The sequence below is a fragment of the Malaclemys terrapin genome, chromosome 4 (genome assembly GCF_027887155.1).
Source record: "Malaclemys terrapin pileata isolate rMalTer1 chromosome 4, rMalTer1.hap1, whole genome shotgun sequence".
Lineage (NCBI taxonomy): Eukaryota > Metazoa > Chordata > Testudines > Emydidae > Malaclemys > Malaclemys terrapin.
Window position 1 is genome coordinate 57,890,998 of NC_071508.1, and position 24,832 is coordinate 57,915,829.

General features: G+C 42.7%; 1 protein-coding gene across 2 annotated transcripts; it reads right to left on the reverse strand.

Annotated features, from left to right (window-relative positions):
- Positions 1-264: 264 nt before the first annotated feature.
- On the reverse strand, positions 265-24,707 carry LOC128835288 (uncharacterized). 2 transcript variants are annotated; one of them, XM_054024641.1, is made up of 3 exons: positions 23,661-24,707; positions 6,810-6,925; positions 265-3,382 (listed from the first exon to the last, which is right to left on the reverse strand). In XM_054024641.1, the coding sequence occupies exons 2-3, from the start codon at positions 6,900-6,902 to the stop codon at positions 1,754-1,756; spliced, it is 1,722 nt and encodes a 573-aa protein (XP_053880616.1). In that variant the 5' UTR covers positions 6,903-6,925; positions 23,661-24,707; the 3' UTR covers positions 265-1,753. The 2 variants fall into 2 exon arrangements, with proteins under 2 accessions (XP_053880616.1, XP_053880617.1); XM_054024642.1 differs by lacking the exon at positions 23,661-24,707 and adding an exon at positions 8,179-8,269.
- Between the last annotated feature and the right edge of the window lie 125 nt (positions 24,708-24,832).

Genomic DNA, 24,832 nt, shown 5'->3' on the forward strand with positions numbered 1-24,832 from the left:
TGTGCAGTCAATACACTAGAATTAGAATGGTCCTGTAAAAAGTGTTAGTTTTCAATATTAGTGATGTGAAACTATATCCCTCTCTGTTGCTACTGATCTGGTCCCATGTGTCACTCTCAAACCCATTTTTAATGTATGATATAGGCACTGGCGCATCTGTTCTTCTGTTTTCGGTACAGTAAAATCTGAGTCTCACAAATGAGTAAGAAATCTCTGCTAAATTACTGTATTTTACAAATTAGCAAGTAAACACACACACAAGCAAATATAATGAATTAAACATACTTTGGTCACTTCTTTTGAAAAATGTAGCTTAACTCAATTTATGAGAAGTCAATGTATACTAGGAAATGTATGTATCACATTTTATATAAATAATGAAGTCTTCATAGCATGAGACCTATAGCACCATTACATTTTTGCTGAGAATTTAAGGAAAAACCATTTTTGGGTTTAAAATGAAGTGCAAGAATAAAGGAAAAACAGGTTAGCAAAGTTTTACTGAAACTCTCTAAAGTATTTAAGCAGGTTCACATTTGTAGATAAAAAGAAAAAGAGACATCAAATGGTTCAGGTTGCTGGGTAAAGGACAATGAGGAATGTTCCCTGTATATAAATTAAGTTCTGAATTTTAAAATGTAGAGCACTTCTGTCACCTTCAAAAATACTATCTTCTACAGTCACAGTAAAGAACAGTTTTGTTTAATAAAAGGCAATATTTAATTTCAAAATGCTACACATTTTTATAATTAACTATTATAATATATGTATGCAGAAGGTAAGAATATATAATCTACCACATATGTATGAAGAATAATTAACACAGTGAACTATTTTTCTTAATACCGCTGTCATCTGGAGGACTATTACATACGTTTTAATTTTAAAATATTTATTTCTCATGCTCTGAAACCTGGAGGTTTAACTGTAAGAATAAAAACAACAAATCTGAAGTCAAGTAGATACCAAAAAAATCTGAACAGTACTGCATTTGATTGAGGCAACCCAGAACCACCAGTATTTCACACATTTCTAGATAAGTGCAAGCTTGCCAGGTATGTCTAGAAAAGGGAAACAAAAAAAATATTACCTGACCTACTCTACAATAAATTAGGTCAGGACCTGAAGGTGTCATTCTTTCACCAGGAGATACACAGTTGTGTCTTTTTTCATGACTGTCCTTGTTCACCATTATAGGTGCTGCTATAGGTGCACCAATAAAAAACATTACATTCTTTGTAATGTTTGATTAAACACCTTCCCTATTTATTTGAATTATGCAGTATAAATTTGGGGGAAATAAAACAACTTTCTTTTCAATTACAGACTTAGACTACAGCTAACCCTAACCTAGAACAACATAGTAACTGAGTAGTATATGATTCATTTGAGGATCTCGTTAAACTATTCACTTTGAAGTTTTATGAGAAGATATGTTCTCACAACATACGTAATACACAGGATTACTTGGTCCAAAGTTAAAGCTACAACATGAGTGTAGTTTAACAGGTGATAGGTGAAAATAGATAAGCAGCACAGATGGTGTAAGTTATGCAAGTTATTGTGGAGAAAAGGCCCAGTGTGAAGGCTGAATTCAGTAAAGTAAATTAAAACTTTACCTGCTATAATTTCAAATGTACTTCTTTCCAGCCTACCTGCTATCTTCTGCTGTTCTGAAATAATGAATAAAGCAGTCTTTGAAATCAAAAATCACTTTGAAAAAAAATATATAAAGAATGTGTCTATAGGCACACTATTTATTCAGATGTGTAGGACTAATACCCTTCTCGGCTAGGATTTCTCCTGTCTTGTACTGTCTACAACTATTCTTTTTTTTGTTTCCTAACTTTGGCTTCACTAACTGTGTTCTAGAAACTATATTATCTGAATCACCTTTCACTTTAAAGAAATAGGATGAATTAAGCAGCATCTGAATGTATTTCACCTCATCTGATTTTTGAGACTGAGTGATCACATGATTTTCTCTTTCCTCCTCAAACACTGGACCAGCAGGATGATTTTCTATATGACACACAGGCTCTAATGTGTGTTTGGAAGATACATGAACACCATCACCTGCACCCCCCAAGGACAGCCTTCCTGTATTCTCAGCACTTGACCTAATTCTGTAAGGCAAACTGAGGTCCACTGGTTGTTCATGGCAATCTGTAAATCTCTCTCTCATTCTTAAGGAGGAAGCAAGTGCTGGAGAGCTGAAAAAGTCTTCTGTCTGAATTGCACATTCTCTTGTAGCTGACTTCCTACCCCTACTTGGTGTCAAACCCTTCTGAGAAAACTGACTGTGTTCATCACATGTTTCTCTATTTGAAGACATCTGAGAAAATTCCAAAGTATCTGTAGAGATTTTTTGTTTAAACTTTCTTTCTACACTTGCATCTTTAGCATGGTTTTGACTGTAGAGGGATAAGCAAGTACTGCTATTATTGGGAATTTGCACTGGTAAAAAAGACTTCTGGGTTATAAAAAGCTCTTGACTAAGATCAACGCTGCTGCATATTGCTTCAGTTTTTGAGTTCATATGAGAAGCTGCCTTATCCCTCAGGGTTTCCACATTGAATTCATCTTCTGAGTCATAAGTTTTAATTTCCAGAGCTGCTGGACTAGATGACAAAAGAGGCTCTGTACTACTAGTGCAGCTGTTTATTTCAGTAGTGTTGGAGCCTAGTAAACAGCCAACAGGGACTTCCTTATCCAATTTCCTATGCTTTTTAAAACCTGCTATGATTCCACCACTAAAGTAATGCACACTAGAATCAAGACCTTCACGTTTGCAAGTTGTCTGAGACCAAGAACTATTTCTACAATTTAATTCATTATGTTTACCATTCTCAGTTACAAAAGAATTATGTGATGAGGGAAGGCAGAGACGTTTTTGTTTGCCTTGAGTATTATTCTTCTGAACCATTCTAGAATTTTTAGAATATTGTTTGTGATATACCTCTTTAGAGCTCTCTTCATTACCATCAATTACTTTGTTATCTTGAAATAGCTTTATTTTCTTTGCTTTCTTTTCAACAAAAGGCCAGGGGACAAAGGAGTTTTGCTTATTGCAAAAGGTTTTTTTTGTTGAATCCAAATGACTTTTTGCTTTAGTATCATGTTTGTTCTTTTTAAGAATTTTATTCTTTTTAAGATCAGTGTCATTGGCAGTGTTTTCTTCACACAAACCCACATTTTCCTTTCTGTTGCAAAGATCAGGCTTATTTTTCCTTTCGATTTCCTGTGTCTTCCATTCTCTTCCATGCTTTTTGGATTTGCCTTTCACTTTGCCATGATCTTTTCGGGGAGTTTCTATGTAATCAAGATAGCTTCCAAACTGATATAAAAGTTTAATTTCTTCATCTGGTTCAAACTGTGTAAGCTAAAAAAAAAAAGATATTAAGTATATAAGTAATGTAACAAACTTATCCAATATAAAGTAACCTACGAAACAGTGTTAATACAATAGCACATACTAGCTGTTCTCTGCTCCCATAATCCAAACACATCACATCATGTGTATAATAAGTGCTACAAACCTACAAAAGCCATGGGAAAAGTTGAATCTGACGTGCTGCTCCCACATCTGCACTGTGGCAAAAAAAATATTTTTCATACATTCTCTGACAAGCATGTCTGATATATTAAATTCAAGGAAACTACATTAATGCAGTGTTAATTTGTTCACACTGAATATCTTTAATTGGCTGTGGTTTAGGTAGTTTTTGGCACATAGGTACTGATGCTGCAGCCAGGAAAAAATCACTAATATAGTAATTTACCCAGAAAATATTAGATAAGAGCATTCTTTTATTTTATAATATAACCAAGAATGTCAAGGTTGTAGTAGTGGAAAACATCACTTCCTTGAAATCTGCATTTGGCTAGAAGATTGACATTTTCTTCTAAAGATGGGCATTGCTACAGTTATCTCAAGACACCTCGGGACTGGATTACTCTACATACACCTACACTAGGAGACTGTTCTCATAAGACATATACCATAAAATACACAGGAGTTGAAAAATGGCTAAGTTAACCTTCTTGTTGGAACCATATGTTTAGTCTAGTTTGACTTTATGGAAATATATCAATCTAACTGGATAATAGTCTTTTTTTGTGCCTGCAGCACTATCTATTCTGGAGAGGTTGTCAAAAACTCCAGTGTTCTTGTGCAGTAGATAAGACTTGTTAACCCCCTTATTCCTAAAATATTTTGCCCCAGATTGGTGCTGTTTGGAACGGGGCAGATATAGGCATAAATAAAGAGGAGAGTGGGAGGAGGGATCTGGAGTAGGGGAACAGCAGAACCCAGCCAGGGTCAGTTTAAGTAGAAACCGGGAGGCTGCAGCTACAGCCTGGATTTTGGGGCAAGCTTGGGAATAGTAAAAAAATGGGGATGATTGGATGGAGTGGGAAAATGGTCTGGTAGAGCAGCTAAGTTTCCAGCCTGTAATGTGTAGAACGGGGAACCTGAGATTTTCCCTTCTCCCCAGAGTTAAGCACAGCCAAAAGACAGACAAACCAAACAAAAAACAATCAGGAACTTTATCTTTGTAAAGCTCATATATTTTAATCTCATTAGTTTTGGTGGGGGATCTCTGCCAACCTCCAGAACATCAGACAATCTCTCCCTTTGGGAAGTCCTCGCACCACTTTTTTTATTATTAGGATCTGGGTAAATAGCATATGTAGGATTTTTCCTGAATATGGTAGAAAGCCTCAAAATATCACAAAGGGGAAGGATCATGGCCTCTTTCACTTCTTATATCAGAAAGTATACAAGTAAAGCGCTGAGACAACTATGTCTGCCAGAAAATAAGGAGAAAGAAGGAGAGGGGAGTTGCCTAGGTAAGGGATGGCTGTGGAGATCCATTCTGAGAAGTTTCAGGGCTACGAAAGACTGGACTCATCAATGTGCCCTTACAGAGCCTGGGGTGTGAAATAGTTTTCACTCCCCCTCTCATGGGGCCCAGGGCTAGTTTAAGACAGCAGGTCAAGTTAAAGCAAAACTCAGCCTGGGTTTAAGCTCTCATGGCCCCATAGACACTGCAATGTAAGCTCAGGGTTCGAACTCAGTCTCAAGTCTAACCCCCCTTCCATCTACATCCAACTCAAACTGACCCTGGGCCCTAGGCTTGATCCGGGGTGGGGGGTGGGTGGGGAGAAGTCATGTTGGAATTCAGGGTTCAAGCCCTATTGCTTTGCAGTGTGGACACAGCCCCACAGGACTTGTGCTCTGGGAGTCTGCCGAAAGTATTTCACAATCTCACAGCCAACTTCCTTTGTCCTCTGGATTGTCAAGTTTTTCCACACTGCACCATGAACAAAGGGCCAGAGCAGCCACATTTTGGGAGGGCACTAGGAAGTCTGGGATATGGGTGGTTGGACTAGGCCTGCATAATGCAGTGTAAACACTGGAGCCTCAGGTGCCAACAATTCCTAACCTGGTATTACAAATAAGTACAGACACTCAAGCCTTAAAGAACCCAGAGTCTGATATCTCAATTTCTATATGCCCTGGCTTACATTGCAGAGTAGACAAAACTCTATGACAGCTGGGGCATAAAGGAAATCCTCACCATGGAACTCCAGACCACAGGCATGCCTCTGCTGCAAACAAAAATACCCCCTGCAGTTAGCCAGTACAAAAGGGCTGCAGAACACCAATGAACTTCCCTCTAGTTCTTCAGGCTACATTCTGAATGGAGCTGTTCCTTTGAAACCACAATTTAGAGGAAACCCTTAATGGAAATAAGAAGAGTCTGAATCCACTGCTGGGAATCTTCCCCAGCCAGGTAAGAGACTCAAGAATATGTCTGCACGTAAAGGGCCAGATTAAAAGGTAGAGCCAAAATCAGAGGTGATGTGTAAGGGCTTCGCTACACTTGCAAGTTAGAGCGAGTGCATTAAAGCAGCCCCAGGTGCCCTAACTCACGACCCGTCCACACTGGCAAGGCACTTAGTGCGCCTGGACTCTGCAGCTGGAGCACTCCTGGTAATCCACCTCCACGAGAACCATAATGCTTGCTGCACCTCGGCTGAAACGCCCCAGCGTCAGTATGAACGAGGTGTTGCATTACTGCACTGCAGCCTCCGGAAACGTTCCATAATCCCCTTAAATCAAGTGGCCACTCTTGCCATTGTTTTGAACTTGGCTGTAGGAAAGCGGATATCCCCTTTCAAAGCTCCCTTTCTGACCGCCAGCATTCTTATCTGCTCCGGGATAAAACAACCATTAGTGTGGAATGTTGCTGCTGTGAGTGTGTGAGAGACAGGGGGCACAAGGGAGGGGGATTCTGCTGCTGTCTAAATTTACAAGACAGCATGCTGACATGCTCTCAGCCCCGCAAAAATCAACTCTCTCTCTCCTCCCACATACACACAACACACTCCCAGTCACACTCCACCCCACCCCCACTTGAAAAGCACGTTGCATCCACTTGCATGCTGGGATAGCTACCACAATGCACTGCTCTCTGTGGCATCACAAGAGCTGCTAATGTGGCCACGCCAGTGCGCTTGAATCTGACAGTGTCGACACACTGCAGCGCTTTCCCTACTGCACTCTCTGAGGGCTGGTTTAACTCTCAGAGCTCTACATCTGCAAGTGTAGTCATGCCCTAAGTGCGTACGAGCATAATTTAAGTGTAAATCACACTACAAGGTGAGTTGGGGGGTATAGCAAGAAGAGCTATTAATGCAGGATAGAACGTGTCAGTTAAAATAGCCACCAAGGATAAACTTCCTACACATTACAAAGTCAATTCCCTTTCCCCAGTCCTCAGATAAAAATGCTAACACCACACCTGCTCTCCAGCGGCATCTTCCTGCAAAGATGGTGATGACAAACAAGGGCAGCACTTGTATTTCTTTTTTTTTATTTTGCCTTTTGGAGCCATTTAGTTCGTCCAACAGGTGTATTCTGGAAATTTTTAAAAGTTGCTTTTAGAAAAAGTGATTCAGGTTTTACATTTATGTAAACAAATATGCCTTTTACAAGAAACATGATTCCAAAACACTTACATCATTTAGTACCTCATCTTGTAGTCCTTACTCCAGCAAAATGACCATTGACTCCAGTAGATATATTGGCAGAGTAAGGACTGCAAGATAGGGTACTTAGTATAAAAATGTTGAATTACAGCAAAAAGTAGCAGAAATCTGGGAGCAAGTTTTGAAGAGCCCCTTAAACTACATACTGCTTGTACTGTAACATAAGAGACAGGAGCCTTAAGTCTTGAGTCAAATCAATAGGGCACAAAACACTACATCTGGAAGCTTTCAACCACACTATTTTGTCAGCCTCTTAAAATGTTCTGGAAAAAGCTGCAGATGAGGAGTGACTCAATCTATGTCTACACAAGGGTTTTTTTTATTTTGCGTTTCTCAGCTTCACTAGTAGCAGCTGCTGTAGACTGAATGGGGGCATTTTAAACACTATCGCATCAAGCAGCACTCCCCGTTGCTACCATAGGTAGAGCTATACTAATGTAGTGTAAGAAAAAAAAAGTCAGTTGTAGATAAGGCCTTAAAGAACAAAGGGTGCTGCAGGCTTTCAGGAAACAGCTTATCGTACAAAACCAGTAAAAACTCCAGATCAGGCCTGGGTTACAGTTACATGACCATTGCAGGAAGAGCTTCAGGCCAAACTTTCCATCAAACTGTAATCAGCATGTAACAGTGTTGCGAGATGAGCCCAAGCTACAAAATTCAGATCTGGAGTTGAACAACTGTGAAGTCTGCAAGAATTTGAATCGCAGGGGTCCCACCGTAATGGGAGGTGTGGTATTTAACACACCTCCTCCCCTACCCCCAGTAATGGGGTAGGATATTAAACCCTCTCCCTGCCCCAGTAAGGGAAGGTGGTAATTAAACCCCCCTTCTTCCTCCAGCCCAGGGGGCTACACAGTAAGGGGGGGGGGTGGATTAAACCCTCTCCCTGCGCCAGTGGAGGGGGTCACACAGTAAGGGGGTAGGATATAAGCTCTCTGCCTGCCCCAATGAAGGAGGAGAATTACACAGTAATGGGGGGGGGCATTAAACCCCCTTCCTCCCCAGCCCAGGGGGTTACACATTAACAGGGGGATTAAACCCGCAGCCGACTGGGTTACACGATAATAACGGGGGGATTAAGCCCTGTTCCCCGCCCCAATGGCGGGGGCTGCAGGTTCCTACCCCCTGGAAGGGACACAGCGCGCTCCTGTCCCTCCTGCAGGGCCGGGGTTTCGGTGCCACCTTGCAAGACTCTGGCTCGGCCAGCGGCGCCTTCCGCCCAGCCGAGCGCCAAGCGGCTGCCGGGTTTGAACGGCGCCCGCCACCGGCCCAGGGCCCCGCCCGCGCTCTGCACTCCCCCTCCCTCCGGGGGGCTGATACCGAGCGCTGGGACTGGGCGCTGGCACGTGACAGAGAAAAACATTCATAACGCGGGGAGGGGGCAAGAGACCCGCGGCCCGGGAAACGGCCCGCACGCGCCACTGCTGTCCACTAGCGATCCTACCTCCCGCGTGGGTCAAAAGAGCGGTGGCTGGCTTAATTAACACTTGCTATTCGATATTCAACCTCCCTAGGGGTTACTCTGAGCTGCTGCTGGACAGCCCCCAATGCAGCTTTACCTGTAGAAGCACTACTGGCCCTGGGGCCGCTGTTAATGATTGCAATGGACGATGCTGACAATTTGTGGTCTTCGATCTGATCTCCAGCAGCCCCATTTGGAGATAAAAATTTTCACATTACAGAGAGTCTGATACGGCCCTGCCTTTGCTCCCCTCGCTCGCTCTTTATGCACAGTCCATTGTTTTTCAATATACCTGTTATGCCACTGCAAGCTTCCTTGTCTGTGAATCTTTTCAATCATTACCCTCATGGCATGCATTCAAAGTGACTCATTTCTTTCTCCTTTACCTCGGCTCCCGCACAAACTTAAAGAATTCTGCTGCTGTGTGTTTGTGCAAACGAGTTAGCTTCCCTCACCATGCCTCTCCTCTGCAGACTGCTAGGAGAGGTGAGGTCAGCTAACATGCTAGCCCGTGTTCCAACATGAATGGGATGAGCAGCATATCCAGACACCAGTCTGATAGTTTGTACTTCTGGCGTCAGTGACAAGTAGGAGTAGGGAAGTTTGTGCTGCTCCCACTGCACACTCTTCCTATTTCGAAGAGCTGCAATATGTTCCCTGCTACAAATTGGCTCTGATCCTAAATTCATCTAAGTCAGTGAGAGTTTTACCAGGATCCCATTAGCCTAGGAGGTACCAACCAGTATTTCTGCCCCTCCCCCATAGCCTGGAAGGTAGAATTTGGCCTTTCAAGGTGCATAAACTACTTTCATTAACACAAATGGGATTTCCACAAGTGCATTAAGAAGTCAATACAGCTCAAAATGTGTTTTGTTTAGACTGCTAGCACCAAAAACTGCACTGTAGTTTTGAGTAGATGGTATGGGGGTAGGGGAAAGAGAGGGAAATAAGATGGCAATATGATACAATGTTAATAAAGAAATTTGCAGTCCTGCAAATCCTCATGAGGAATTTTATTTCCCACAAGTATTTGCAATTTAGTGATTCTCCCATAGGGAGTTTATAGACAAGGTTAATGCTTTAATGGGGGGGAAAAATTAACCTCATCAGCCAGTATCTGAATGTCCAATGTTCTGAAACCAACATGAAATGATAATGTTAGCAAAACAAGCGACCTTCTTAACTTTGATATATTCTAAACTGCTAATTTGCTGATGGTGAATTAATGATTAATAATTAATTAAAACCACTCCAGGACTGGCTGAAATGCAAAAGGCTGGGTATGTAGCTGAGAAGAATGGGAAAGGATTTACAAACTCACTAAAAGTATGGTGGAAAGCAGTATTTTAAAAAAGTGTAAGTTGTGGTTACTTTATAACACCACTGGGTTTTTTAATATCCTGTAAAGTTTAATTCCTTTTATAAGGACATCTCATTCTCTTGTTAGTACAAGATTAATCACAAAGGCAAAAATTTTTACACATGCCTTTGTCATATTCTTAATTGTCCTTCTTTTAGCTTTATATTAGAGAGAGACAGTAGTTTCTCCTTAGTAGAGGCTACAACCAGCTTTCCATTTAGAGCTTGATTTTGCCACCACTCTACTGTTCTAAATCTTTTCAGAAAGAATTTTTTTGTCTCTCAAATTTTGCATGCAGATCTTCAGCTAGTGGAAATTTTAAGAGGAAATGTTAAGAGGAATCAGACAACCCATTTCTCAGTTATGAAACTTAGCAAAATATAGGTGTACTTTAATGATACTATTATAGATATTTATATTCCAACTCTTGGGTCTCAGCTCAGTAGAGTGAGACAAAGCAATAAGGAGCTAAGGCCCAAGAATGAGAATTCCTTTGAAATTATACCTTCAGAGAAGCAGAATTACAAGTTAATTTTTCCTTCTCTATAGATACCATTCAGAAGGAATTTACTCTTGGCTCTTAGCTCGTTAGTGGCCTGAATCACGTTAGAGAGCTGAGACCCACAAGTTGAAAGCCAGTTAAATATCTCCAGAAATGCAGCATTATAGGTGAGTAATTATTCCTTCTTCACTTTGTGAAGGTTCTTCCAATGCTTTTTGACATTGCATAACCAAAAAAAAAAAAAAAAAAGGCCTGGCCTAGAAACTTCATGTTTTATTGAAGAGGAGGAAGGATGCTCCAGTGGGTAAGGTACTTGCCGGAGATCTGGATTAAATTTCCTGCACAGCCACAGGTCTCCTGTGGGCTCACATCCACAAAAGGACTTAGGTCAGAGATCCCCAAAGTGTGGGGTGCACCTTCTTTAGAGGGCCATGGCGGGAACTTTGGGGGGGGGGGTCTGGGCCAGCCCCCTCGGTAGGGTCGCCAACTTTCTAATCCCACAAAACTGAACCCCGTAGCCCCGCCCCTTCCCCGAGGCCTTGTCCCCCGCTCACTACATTCCCCCACCCTCACTCACTTTCACTGGTCTGCACAGGAGGTTGGGAGGGGGTGAGGGCTCTGCTGGGGGTGCAGGCTCTGGGGTGGGGCTGAGGATGAGTGGTTCAGGGTGCAGGAGGGGGCTGCGGGTTGAGACACGGGGATGGAGTGCAGGGGTAGTGAGGGCTCCATCTGGGGGTGCAGTCTCTGGGGTGGGGCCAGGGATGAGGGGTTCAAGGTGCAGGAGGGGGCTCCAAGCTGGGGCAGAGGGATTCAGGGTGTGTGTGGGGGGCTCTGGGAAAGGGGTTGGGATGCAGGGGGTAAGGGCTCCATCTGGGGGTGCAGGCTCTGGATAGGGCCAGCGATCAGGGATTTGGGGTACAGGAGGGGGTTCTGGGTTGGGGGGGCCTCAGAGCTGGGGGTAGGGACTCGGGGTTGGAGTGTGGGCTTACCTTCGGCGGCTCCCCATCAGTAGCGCAGCAGGGGAGCTAAGGTAGGCTTCTTGACTGTCCTGGCACTGTGGACCGCGCTGCACCCCGGAAGCGGCCAGCAGGTCCAGCTCCTAGGCAAAGGCACGGCAAGCGGCTCTGTGCGCTGCTCTCGCCCACAAGCACCGTCCCCGCAGCTCCCATTGGCCATGCAGAGCTGGTGCTTAGGGCGGGGGCAGCGTGTGGAGCCCTGTAGCCCCCACCCACCTAGGAGCTGGACCTGTTGGCCGCTTCCGGGACACAGCACGGAGCCAGGAGAGGTAGGGACTAGCCTGCCTTAGCTCCGCAGCACTGCCAAACGGACTTTTAATGGCCCGGTCGGCGGTGCTGACTGGAACTGCCAGGGTCCCTTTTCGACTGGGTGTTACGGTCAAAAACCAGACACCTGGTCACCCTACCTCTCAGGGGGAAGGGAGGAAGCACCACCCAGCCCCTCCCCACCCTGAGCTCTGCTCCAGCCCTGTCACCAGCCTCCGTGTGGCTCTGCACCTGGCTGTGGGCCCAGCTGCGGCTCCGCTCCTGCCCCAGCCTGAGCTCCCAGCCATGGCTCAGTCCATAGCCTCGCTCCCAGTCCCATCCCTACAGCCCCAGCCCCTTACCCCTCTTCGTGTCCCTGCCCCCAGCCACATCCTGCTTTAGGCTGGGAGGCAGGGGGACATGGACAGAGGTAAGGGGAAGTCTAGCCCTGTAAAGTCTGGGGACCACTGCCTTAGCCATTGCAGTGCTGAGTGTCATGGTGCCTAGAAAATCACAGGAACAGCACTGTGAACCACAAACCTGAGTTAGGTGCCTAGGCTCCCTATACAATGAACTGAGTGGGGAAGGCACCTTAGAACACAATCCACAAAAGTCAGCACTCTAGACAGGGAGCCACCTAAGCTAGCCAATGGGATATCCTGACGACAGGGGTATGTCTCTCTCAAGCCTTGTCTCTCTCGAAAATAAGTGCCCAACTCAGACTTTGTGGATCATAGTGTTGTTCCTGGAATTTTTTTAGGCACCATGACACTCAGCATCACAATGCCTAAGTCCCTTTGTGGATCTCACGCTCTGTACCTCAGTCCCCCATATGTAAAATGGGGATAATAGCACTTTCCTACTTCAGAGAGATGATGGGAGCCACAGCCACCAACTTTCCTTTGTGCCGGGGATGCTTGACCCCCGGCTCTGCCCCAGGCCCCACCCCCACTCTTCCCCTAAGGCCCCACCCCCACCTGCCTCTTCCCACCCCTACCCTGCCTCTTCCTTCCCCGTTCCACCCCCCCCCCAAGAGCCTCCTGTAAGCCGCGAAACAACTGATTGCGGAGGATGGGAGGGAGGGGGAAGTGCCGATCGTTGGGGCTGCTGGTGGGCAGGAGGCGCTGGGAGAGGTTCTGATAGGGGGGCTGCTGGTGGGTGCGGGTCCTGCTTCCTAATCCAATTTCAGGTCCCATGGTGTCTTCTCCAGTCCCTCTAGGGTCTGTTCTTGTCTCTACCCTCCCACACCATTCCCCAGCTCAATGGCAGCTGCTCCAGCTCCCCTAGGTCCTGTTTCCCTCAATGCTCCCCTCCCACCTGGGGCATGCAAGAGTTTACATGGTGCAGCAGAGCCCCCAAATATTTCCATTGCGGGGGTGCTAACCCACCCCCCTGGTTCCACGGCCCCTGTGGTATACAGTGTGACAGGTTTGGTCACAGAGATCCCCTAGGACTGTCACCTGATGTGCTGAAATTACCTCTGAGCCCGTTTTCCCTGCCAGCTTGGGGCTTGAAAAACCCTGTCTTGTTGAGCCAGACACACTAGCCTGCTGCAACACAGACCCAGGTTCATGCCCACAAAGCTGCAGACTTAACTGAAAACAGCTCAGCAGGTTATCTCTTTCCAGCACCCAGTTCCCAATGGGATCCAAACCCCAAATAAATCAGTTTTACTCTGTATAAAGCTTATACAGGGTAAATTCATAAATTGCCCTTTATAACACTGATAGAGCTGTTTGCTCCCCCAGGTATTAATCACTTACTCTAGGTTTATTAATAAACAAACGTGATTTTATTAAATATAAAAAGTAGGATTTAAGTGGTTTCAAATAATAACAGACAGAACAAAGTAAGTCACAAAGCAAAATAAAACACGCAAGTCTAAGCCTAATACATTAAGAAACTGATTTCAGGGAATCTCACCCTCAAAGATGTTCCAATAAGCTTCTTTCACAGACTAGACTCCTTCCTAGTCTGGGCCCAATCCTTTCCCCTGGTACAGTCCTTGTTAGTTTCAGCAGACATCTCAGGTGGTAAGCAGAGGTATTCTCATGACTTGCAGCCCCGTTTGTCCTGCTCCACCCCCTTTTATAGTTTTGGTACAAGGCAGGAATCTTTTGTCTCTCTGGGTCCCCACCTCTCCTTCTAAATGAAAAAGTACCAGATTTAAGATGGATTTCATTATCAGGTGACCCCTAGTCTCCATTTTTCCTGGGTTGGCCCACACGTACACACAGGATGGCTTGCAGGTAAATAAACCATTTACAACCAATTGTCCTAGTCAATGGGAGCCATCAAGATTCTAAACCACCATTAATGGCCCACACTTTGCATAATTACAATAGGACCTCAGAGTTATACTTCATATTTCTAGCTTCAGATACAAGAATGATACATGCATACAAATAGGAGGAATATATTCAGTGGGTTATAACCTTTGTTATGATACCTTACAAGAGACATTTTGCATAAAGCATATTCCAGTTGCATCATATTCACACTCATAAGCATATTTCCATAAAACATATGGAGTGCAACATCACATACAGTACATCCTCCAGAGAGTGTAGAGATGCTAGGCTTCCTCTACATTCTTTATGCAATCTATTTTTCTGTGAGGTGCTGCATATTGGGAGAGACAGTAGTTTCTTCATAGTAAAGCTTTCATGGTGGATTGTAACAGCTGCTTCATGAATTTCTAAAAAATTGCAACACCAGCTTTCCCCAGTAGGGGGCAAGTCTGTGTGCTGGCAGAACACAGGAGAGAAGGGATGGCTGCATCCGTTTTGCTGCCGGCTCAGAAGAGCAAGCAACACCATCCCTAGCAAATTTTTTACAGTGCTGGCAACAATGCATTGGATGGTATTCATTAGTGATTTGCTGAGATTTAGGAACTCTGGGAAGGTTTTTGGGAGAGTAGCAATGAGGAAATGTCAATGATGTTCTGGATAGAAAGATCATCAAATGGTAATAACTCCATCACAACTAATCTTACACAGATTTTAATGGTACCTCAAAGGTTAACATTTTGTCTCGTTACCAAATGTCAGCTCCAATAGTCCTATATGTAACAATATTTTGACATACAGTATATATTTTTAGCACAAAGTTTTTCCCTTAAATTTGGTAATTTTTTGTGTTAGAAAAGAATAAAACAAAAAGTTCAGAACTTACAAATAACAAATAAGCCTAACAATTCTCCCTGTGCCTTTGGTAATGTGAATCACCATTACATATATACAATGAGGCTTTCTATCACAACTTAGTTGCTTTTCTCTGAGGCTACATATTGTATTGTATATGCTGTGCCTCGGTAGTGAAAAACTTAGAAGGAAAAGTGGCCTTAACTCAGCCTCTACATTTGTGGGCCCAGAACTGCATTCCCAATTGTTTGAATATTCCTGAACTGATTTCTGCACCCAACCCAAATCGGATCGTTCGGTATCTTTCTCATTTGCATGCTTAGTTCTGGACACACAAATTTAGAGGCTGCTATTGTAAATTTGGCTAGGATTGTCCCTTCAGCTTATGTAACAGGTATTGTATTATTTAAAAAAATATATTTTTGGACATCTTTTTAATCACAGACAACTATCATGTGGCTTTACCCAGCTGTGGTACAACCCCTATCTCCAAGACTGTCACTCTCCGAGACAAGGCAAACTGGTTATGCCATAAAATCCAAGGCCTAATCCTTGGTGATTCAGGAAAAGTCCGTGTTTTCAAAAAGGTCTTGCTTTTTTTCTTGATTTCCTTTATCTCTGCAAATATAGTTTGTACAGGTGTCACTAGATATTCCATTTGGAATGTCCATTCTATTTGTTAATCTTTTCTTTAAAATGTTTTTGCATGTGTTTTTGTTTACAGTTTTCTCCTGTCATCAGTAAATAATCTACATTTTATTTTATCACCCTTATCTCCACTGCTTAGTGCTTACTTTAGAGTTTCTAGGACATTGGACTCTGTAGTGTAAGTATAGGATTACAGTAGAATATAATTTAAGAGATATTGGGATCATTCAACTATAGGGATCAAAAATTGCTTTCTAAAACCCTTATCTTATCTGTGCTAGCTTGTTTGCTCTCCCTTAGCCTAGTTAGTTGGGTTTTCAGTTGTAAGGATCAGAGTAGAAGTACATTCTTTGTACACAAAGGAATTTCAAACTTTCCTGAGTGCAACTCAGCTGCAAATAAAGAATATTACAGGTTGGTAGAATATCAACTGGAGTCTAATATTGACCTGGCTTGGCATAAAATGCCTGGCAGGACTCAGGGCCAGATTTTCAAATGTATTTAGGCACCTAAAGATGCAGATAGGCATCTAATGGAATTTTAAAAAATGCCTAACCAGGTTAGGTACCTAATGCACTTAAGCACCTAGTGGGATTTTAAAAAGCACCTATCTGCATCTTCTGACCTGTCACAGGATGCTTCTTGAGAGTGTTTTCCAAACACAGTAAGTGACCACACCATACTTCACTATATCCTTTCAGAAGCCTAGAGAGTTATTTACATACTATTTACAGTCAGTAGCCAGTTTCCCTCACTTGCTTCTGTGGAAGGGTACAACATTAGCAGCAACCAGTTCTATCTATTCCTGCCTCCCTTCAGGCTGCCTACTCTTCTCTCTAGCCCCATCTTCCTGTCTGCTTACATAGACCCAGATGCTGGGGATTACTTCCACTCAATTAGCCCTTCAGCTGTATCTCTACTCAGTTAGTTGGCACCCTCTGCCAACTACCTGTCTTTCAGTCAGGTCCCAATTAATGTGCACTGGTGGGGATTTGAGTGACAGGGTGCTGAGCCAGCTCATGACTCCGCACATCCTGTTAAATACCTACATAACTTTAACAATCTGGCCCTCAGTCCTTCAAGAGTACGCTAGTTATCCATTACTGATAACAGTCAGGAATGGGTGCAGCTGAACTTGTGCTGAAAACAGTTTAACTACAAACGAAAATGGACCCACTGTTCAGCGCTTTTTAAAACAAGCGAGTTTGAACCCCACTGCAGTTAAATGTCCTGGTGTAGACAATGATCAACATTGATATTTTGTTTCTATAGCTGGTGTCTGCTTCAAGCTATTTTTTTTTATGTAAGCAAAAATAACTCAGCCAGTTCCAAGAATTACATGAAGGAAAAATACATTGTTTTGCCCATTTTTTTAAAAAAAATCTTACTACTGTTTAATTGAGAAGTTCTAGCACCTCCAATGCTTTCAAAGAAGGAATTAACAAAGGGGTGGCCTTTGTGTCAGCACTGGGTCTTTTGTTGTTTACTTACAAAACTGCCTAATTTTGGTCACGTTATAAGAAAAATCCTAGACTGCAAATGCTCAATAGTGACTTGTTAGCTTGACAGCTAAATTCTCTGACGATTCCATCTGTAGTGAGCATGATCCAATGCAGAGCTGCAAGGGCTGAGCAGGATTTTCCCTGCAATTACTGCTCCCAAGTGCTGCAGGCCACTGGGCAGAGGAATGGCGAGCAGAAAGACTCTCTCTTGCTGGCACCCACCAGCCGCATGGAAGAGGAGGAGGAGAATGCAGCCTGAATAAAATACAGCGGGGACAAGAGCGGGACTAGAGGTAGGGCTAGAATAGTACTCTGAAAAACCAGGCCCTGGGCATCTCAAATTGGGCACCCAAAATGAATGGGCACTTTTGACCTTAATCTATCTGTGCCTCAGCACAGCCTCTGTAAATGGGGATAATAATGCCTTAATAGACTCTGCCCTTTCCTAACTTTGGAGTGCTTGACGTTATAACTTTAATGTTCTTTTAACATAGTTTCTATGTGGATTATATATAACAGTGCTCTATGGATATTTAGGCTTTCACAATGTATTGTTTTACTAATAGTCAAGCCTAAGTTTTGAAAGCGCCATACGGCTTATTGTCAGAGAAATGAGCCTGAGGCTGGGATTTTGACAGGTGTCTAAAGACAGAGGTGTCCTATTCTCATCAAATTTCAATGGGAATTAGGCATCTAACTACCTTAGGAACCTTTTAAAATCTCATCCTAAATTTTTGTCCTTTTTTACAGTAGAGCCATGTACAGTTAAGATGTGACAGTTTCTGTTAAATGATGTTGACATTTTTTAAATTTCTGGGGTAAACAGAAACAACCTAAACCTCCTTAAATAGGAGCTGCACCTTGCTTATAACAGGACTCAATTAGATTCCCCCAGAATACCAATAGAATACAGAGAGGTGTTTGGGATTTGTTTGTTTGTTTGTTTTTAGATTGGCTGGTCAAAAAAGCTTTTCCAAACACTAAATGAACCCAGAACTGAATTAAAACTAGTAAGAAGTGTCACTGTCTGAAGACTGACAGATGCTTCAACATTGTTGTTAGTCATAAATAGACCTCTGAGGCAGAGTTCAACCACCTGGAGTCTGACATGTACATTTAAAACCTTAACTCTAACTTTTTTCTTGTCTGAGAATACTAATTAAGTCCTGATCCAGGAAAGCTTCCTTTTACAGGACAGGTTAAGCATGTGCTGTCCTGAATCAGGAGTCTTATGCTATATAGAACTGTGCCTCACTTAATGGACAGTGAGTCATGAAAAGTCCTTCAACCTCAAGATCAACTAGAAAACATTTAATTGTTATATACTAGCATCTCAAAGAGCAGGCTACAAATTCCTGTTTAGATAAAAACAAATGCTGGAGTCAATTATATTAATTCCACTAGAGAAGTTTCACATACACAGGCTATCACTAGATGTTCATACAGTTATTTCTGTTGATAAATGGGGCCAATTGATAGAATGTCTTTCAAAAGGATTACTGATAACACTGCTCTACAGCCAAAATGCTTCTGAAATAAATGTAGTCAAACTTTACTAATTCTGGGTCACTGAGAACGAAAATGATGCTTAAAATTGTTGATTGGCTCTAGTTTTCAAGATATGCTATTGGGTCAGTATATACGACCCTTGACTTGGGAATGACGGAGGATAAGTGAGTTATAAAGGGAAGGGATCTCAATTTAAACCAGAAATGACTAAAATACATCTTTGACTGGATCTATGAATAAATCTATGACTGGGTTTGGACAATACTTGCTTTTTAGGCAAAACAATGAATGATGCAATCTGAAGCTGGTACTGCGTCATACAGGATATGAATTGCATCATGTTATTCCTAGAAGTCATGGATGATGCAATCATAACGAAGCTTACATCACTCTGCTGAACAAATTGCCCTATATCAACTCTAGAAATCATACAGTGTCGTGCTCTCTTATTTGTCAGTGTTTGATTTTGCAAAGGGACACATTTCTGTTTAGCCAAAATGAGCAGAGATGCCTCGTACTTGTGTGAACAGTGCAGATAACTTCTGCTATGTTTGTGGTGAAGTGACTTTTGCATCACAAAAGCGCAGTATAACTACTATGGTTAAGAAAGCCTATCACCTTTATTTTGGCTGCAAAATTGGAGATCAGGACAAGACCACACATATGCTGCGACACTTGTGCAACAAATCTTGGCCAGTGGTTGAACAGGAAAAGGAAATCTATGCCTTTTGCAGTGCCAATGATTTGGAGAGAGCCAACAGATCATACCAGCAATTGTTACGTCTGCATGGTGCCTCCGGTTGGGAAAGGTGTGTCAAAGAAGAAAAAGTGGACTGTGCATTATGCAAACATGCCATCAGCTATACGCCCAGTACCCCACGGAGAAGAACTGCCAGTTCCTGATGCACCAGAATCATTCTCACTTGAGTCAGACAAGGAAGAGGATGAAACTTCTGGTCCTGAACCATCAATGTCACAGGACCCACATTTTCTCCCATCCTCCTCCTCTGAACCACACCTCATAACACAAGGTGAACTGAATGACCTTGTCAGGGATTTGGAACTACCCAAGAGTAAGGCAGAGCTGTTGGGCTCCAGACTACAGCAGTGGAATCTCCTGGCAGATGATGTTAGGGTTTCCATGTTCCCTGACCGTCAAAAGGATCTTGTCCCATTCTTCTTCATGGAAGGTGATCTTGTAGCCTGCAACAACATCGATGGTGTGATGGCAGCCCTCAACATTGTTCACGATCCAGATGAGTGGAGACTGTTCATTGATTCATCGAAGACTAGTCTTAAAGGTGTTTTACTGCATAATGGCAATGTTTTGCCATCAATTCCAGTTGGTCATGCAGTCCATATGAAGGAAACCTATGACAACATGAAACAACTTTTGAGGTGCATAAACTATGACCAACATCAGTGGCAGCTTTGTGGCGATTTGAAGGTTGTTGCTCTCTTGCTTGGTCTGCAGACTGGATACACAAAGTACTGCTGTTTTCTCTGCAAATGGGATAGTCGTGCAAGAGATTCCCACTACATCAAGAAAGATTGGCCACTCCGACAGTCATTGGAGCCTGGGAGGAAAAGTGTTCAGCATCCACCACTTGTTGATTCAAGGAAGATTTTGTTACCACCCTTACACATCAAGCTGGGTCTGATGAAGAACTTTGTCAAGGCCATTGACAAAACAAAAGCAGCTTTCAAGTACCTCCGTGGAAAATTTCCAAGGTTAAGGGAAGCTAAGATAAAGCAAGGTGTCTTTGTTGGTCCTCAGATTCGTGAACTTCTTCGAGATGATGCATTTGACCATGCACTGTGTGGCAAGGAAAAGACGGCATGGAAAGCCTTCCAGTTAGTGGCAATAAATTTTCTCGGAAACAACAAGGCAGACAACTACAGGTTGTTGGTGGAAAACCTCCTCAAGGCATACAAAAGCCTTGGTTGCAACATGTCACTAAAGATACATTTCTGCACTCTCATCTAGATTTTTTTCCACCGAACTGCGGAGCAGTGAGCGACGAGCACGGCGACCGATTTCACCAGGACATTGCAACAATGGAGAAACGCTATCAGGGCAAATGGAGCCCAGCAATGCTTGCAGACTATTGCTGGACAGTGACAAGAGATGCTCCATTTAATGAATACAAGAGACAAGCCAAGAAGCGCCGAGTAGACACTGAATAGGACTAAACTATGTACATAATAGTTTTTTGCCTTTTGTTTCATAATCAATTTTATTTATATAACCCTTTTGCTGATTTTTAAAGTGTTACATAAACTGGACAGGTGAAATATTATCATGTAAAGCAACCATAAACACACGAAGAGACCTAGGTTTACAATTTATGATTAAAACTCTACTATCTACACAAGATACATAGACATAAAATGTAAAAACGTAAATATCTTAGGAACAGTAGCCAATCAGTTGTTTTAATGGTCATATTTGAATTCAGCACATCAAAATACATAATAAATAGCACATTTTATCTCTGAAGCAGACGACTTCTCAAAAATTGTAGACTAGTGTGATCTAATGGGGGCAGATTCATGCTAGCTTTTTTGTCCAGATACTAAAATATATTATTTCACAATATATTTTACTATGCTGATGGCGCCATAAGTACCATCTGTACAAGATTCTCATTCTTCGGTCTCAGTTCCCTAGTTCATAACAGGAAGAATTCCCGAAGCTCCAGAGGGTTTGGTCCCAAAGGAAACAGAAACTCCAGGAGCACAAGTCACATAATGGTGGTCACATGCCACTCTTGGAACCTTCCAGACAGTTCTTTCTTGATTGTATTATTTTCTATCAGGAGCTTCTGTCACTGTTCTGACTCTTCAATCCAATCAGCATCTATCCTGCTCTTGCTATTCTTTGGGTCTCTCTCTGGCTGGCTTCCAGTCTAGGCTAGTCCTCGTTATTCTTTTATTTTAATAACCCTGTGACTCTTTAGCCAGTGGTCCAGAAAAACCATTAAGATGCCAATTTCCACAAACCCTGAAGAAACCCTGGTTCCATGTCTCAAGTCTTCCTGTTTAGTACTGAGAGATTTGGTGCCTTTCTTGCACTATTTATTTCTGTGACTGTGCCTCAATACTTTTTTGCTTCAGCCAAAATGTCAAGGGCTCCTTGAAAATTTTTTGTTTCAGTCAATGACACATCTGACATTCGCTGGATAAAATATCCTCTTCCCCCCCCCCAAAAAAAACACTAAAAAAATCCATTTTCCATACACTCTTTCTCCCCTCAAATCCCATCAGTTCCATATGGTTCCCCATCCTAAATCCATAGATATTTAAAACAATTCCAGGTCAGTTTTTGTGTTTATGAAGGACGGTATATACCTGATGTAATTAAGGCTTCAGCAAACTAGCTGTCTGTGTGCAAGCAGGCTTCTCTATTGAGAGCTACTGTGACCTCTGGCTGCAAGGAGGGTTGGCTCAACAGTGTATGAGGCAGTATGATCTAGTTTCTAGTAAACTGAACACGGCATTAAGAGCAAAGGACTTCTGTGTTCTTATCCTGCCTCTGACAGCTGTTTGCATTGCTAGCACTCAAATACCTCAACTGGGGTGGGGCTCCATTGTGGTAAGTACTGTACAAACACATAGTAAGAGACCGTCCCTAACCCAAGGAGCTTACTGACTCCTGCTGTGGCCCTAGTCAAGTTATTTAGCCCAAAATTTTCACATCAGCAGCTTCTTGGAAAATGAGTTCAGTTTCATTTAAGTGTCGGTCTAAATGTGCATTCAGGTGCCTAATTTAAAGCAGAGAGCTAAGGATACAATTTTCAAAACAAGTTGCCTAATTTACCCCGTCTGAAAAAAGACGATGAAAAACAAGGCAATCTAGGGTTTTGTTAAATGGACAAATGTCCCTTAAAACTGTTTAAAATATTCACAATTATGCACTGATCCCTGAACAACCAATTAACCTCTACTTCTCTTTATGTGCATGATGATGGAAATAGCCTGAAGAACTACCATCTCCCCACTTTTAATATAAAATGAGTCAGTTCAGTTTTGGTGAACCCTAAAGCAATATCTTGCTGAGATCTTAACCCCAAATTCTTAGTATCCCTGCGAGCAGTGGATTTGATAGGCACTGGACTAAATTTGTTTCTGTGTACAGGAAGATAACCTCAATTCTGTTTAATTTTGCTCCTTTCCACCACACAACACAAATAACAAGGAAAATATTTCTATGAAAATATATAGGTTCCATATATTGTATTTCATTCTCACTACTGAGATACACACACAAAACCTTTTCTGTGTAAAACACAAAAACAAAAAGACCTGTTTTTTTGTATAAGTAAAAGTTAATTATAATTACTTTTCCTGTGTGTATTTTAGCAAATTTGAAGACTAATATTTTATTCGAATTGCATTTGCTCTTGGTACAGAAAAAGTTGCCATACCATTTTTTTGGACAAAATCTCCAAATCAAAATGATCTTGCCAAACCGTTTAAGGTACTGTAAATGAATAAATAACCTATACTTCACTTGTGGTTTTACAGACATTGGTCCTGAATTTGCCAAGACTTACGCATGTGCTTAACTTTACACTTTGCATTTAGTCCCTTTGATTTCACAGAGAGAGCTCCTGTGTATAAAGTTAAGCAAATGCATAAAGGTTTGTAGAATTAGGGCCTTGTTTTCTCTTCTCTCTCTTATTTTAAGGCTTGGAGGTATTAGATTTTTATCAGTAAATGTCGATTTCACCATACCCACATAAAGTGAGGAAAATATATTTACATCTATAACAACTGAAAATTATAGAGAGGCAAAAGTAAGAAAAATGCTGCTTGAGAACTCTGTTTTAAGGATGTAAGGATATTTACTTTATATATGCTGACAATTTGTATTTGAATGTTTTACCTTTTGAATGTCAACATCTACAGTAATTAGCCTGATATCCCCATAATTTTGCACAACTGTGAAAATGTAAATTGATCAAAACAGAATATGCTTAAAATAAACATTGATATTACTTACTGAAATGACAAAAATCAAATTCTGCTAAGTCTACTTATTTTGGCTTTTATCCTACATTCAGGCTGTGAGTTCACAGCATCCAAATGTCACAAACCTGAATGATACCATAGAAAGATTTTTTAAAATGTATTTTTCTTTAAAATTTATAGCTCAGATCCTTCAAACACTTAAACGCAGGAATCATCCCATCAAAATTAGTGGAACTACTCACCTACAAAAAGTTATGCAAGTTTGCAAGTTCCTTCAACTCTTCAACATACCCCACTGCTACCATTTGCAGACAAAAGGTTCCGATCTTGTTTGCCTTGAGCACCTAAAATCACCATCAAAGTCAACGGAGTAGAAGTTGATGGAGTTTTCTGTGCACAAATAATTCAGGACTGGGCACCATCTCAAAAAATGATCCTAGATTAAAAAACAACCACCACCACCAACAGAAAAACAGAAAGTTCCTTCCTCACCAAGTGCAGAACTCTTTTTAAAGACTGCTTAAAAATGTTGAAGTGGCCAGTTTATATCTACCTTTCCAGGGGAGAATTAATTTCTTTTTAATGGTTGCTGTCAAGCCACTAAAAAAATTAAGCACGATTTTAAAAAGTACGTAGATGTAAAATACAAGTAGTAGCACGTAGGGTGACCAGGTAGCAAGTGTGAAAAACCGGGACGGGGGTGGGAGATAATAGGTGCCTATATAAGAAAAAGCCCCCAAAATTGGGATTGTCCCTATAAAATCATCATCTGGTCACCCTAGTAGCAAGTATCCTGCAAGCACTTATGCACACGCTCAATTTTAATGACACGCGGAGTTCTATGAGACTATCCGTGAGCTTAAAAGTAAGCACGTGCTTAAGGCTTTGCAGGGTGGGGACACCCCCCCGAAAAGCACACGACATCTCTCATCTAAAGCGCTGGGGCCCGGAGGACGCCAGCCGCTGGCAACCCCCGCTGAGACCAGCACGGGGGCAGCTTCTCCCCGCCGCTGCCTTCCTCCCAGCTCGGGCCTTTTGCCTCTGAAACACTTTCCACAATGACACCATCTGTTTGTGTAGAAAGTCGCCCCCCCAACGCCTGCCCGCGAGCCTGTCGCGTCAGGGACACGGGGACTCCCCGCCGCCCCACGCGGTTATTTTACAAAACACGCCGCTTTAAACCCCGGCCTGCCGGAAGGGGAGAGAGCGGGGCCCAGGGCGGGCTGGACGCCCTGGCCTATGACGGAGAGACCACGCAGGCAAGGGCTCGGCGGAGGCGGGTGGGCTCGTGCCCGCCCCGCAGCCCGACTGCCCGGGCAGGCTGTGTCAGGGCTGGGGGGCGCGAGGCCGGCCTGTCTCGCGAGGCTTGTCGTCGGCCATTTTCCCATTGGCTGGCGCAGGTGGAGGGGGTGGG

Bases quoted from the DNA above. Each gene is read 5' to 3' on its own strand.
- LOC128835288 (XM_054024641.1), bottom strand. From the start codon at position 6,902: ATGGCTCCAAAAGGCAAAATAAAAAAAAAGAAATACAAGTGCTGCCCT. The intron at 3,383-6,809 runs GTGTGGTGTTAG...TTTTTTTTTTAG, and splicing joins AAGATGCCGCTGGAGAGCAG to CTTACACAGTTTGAACCAGA.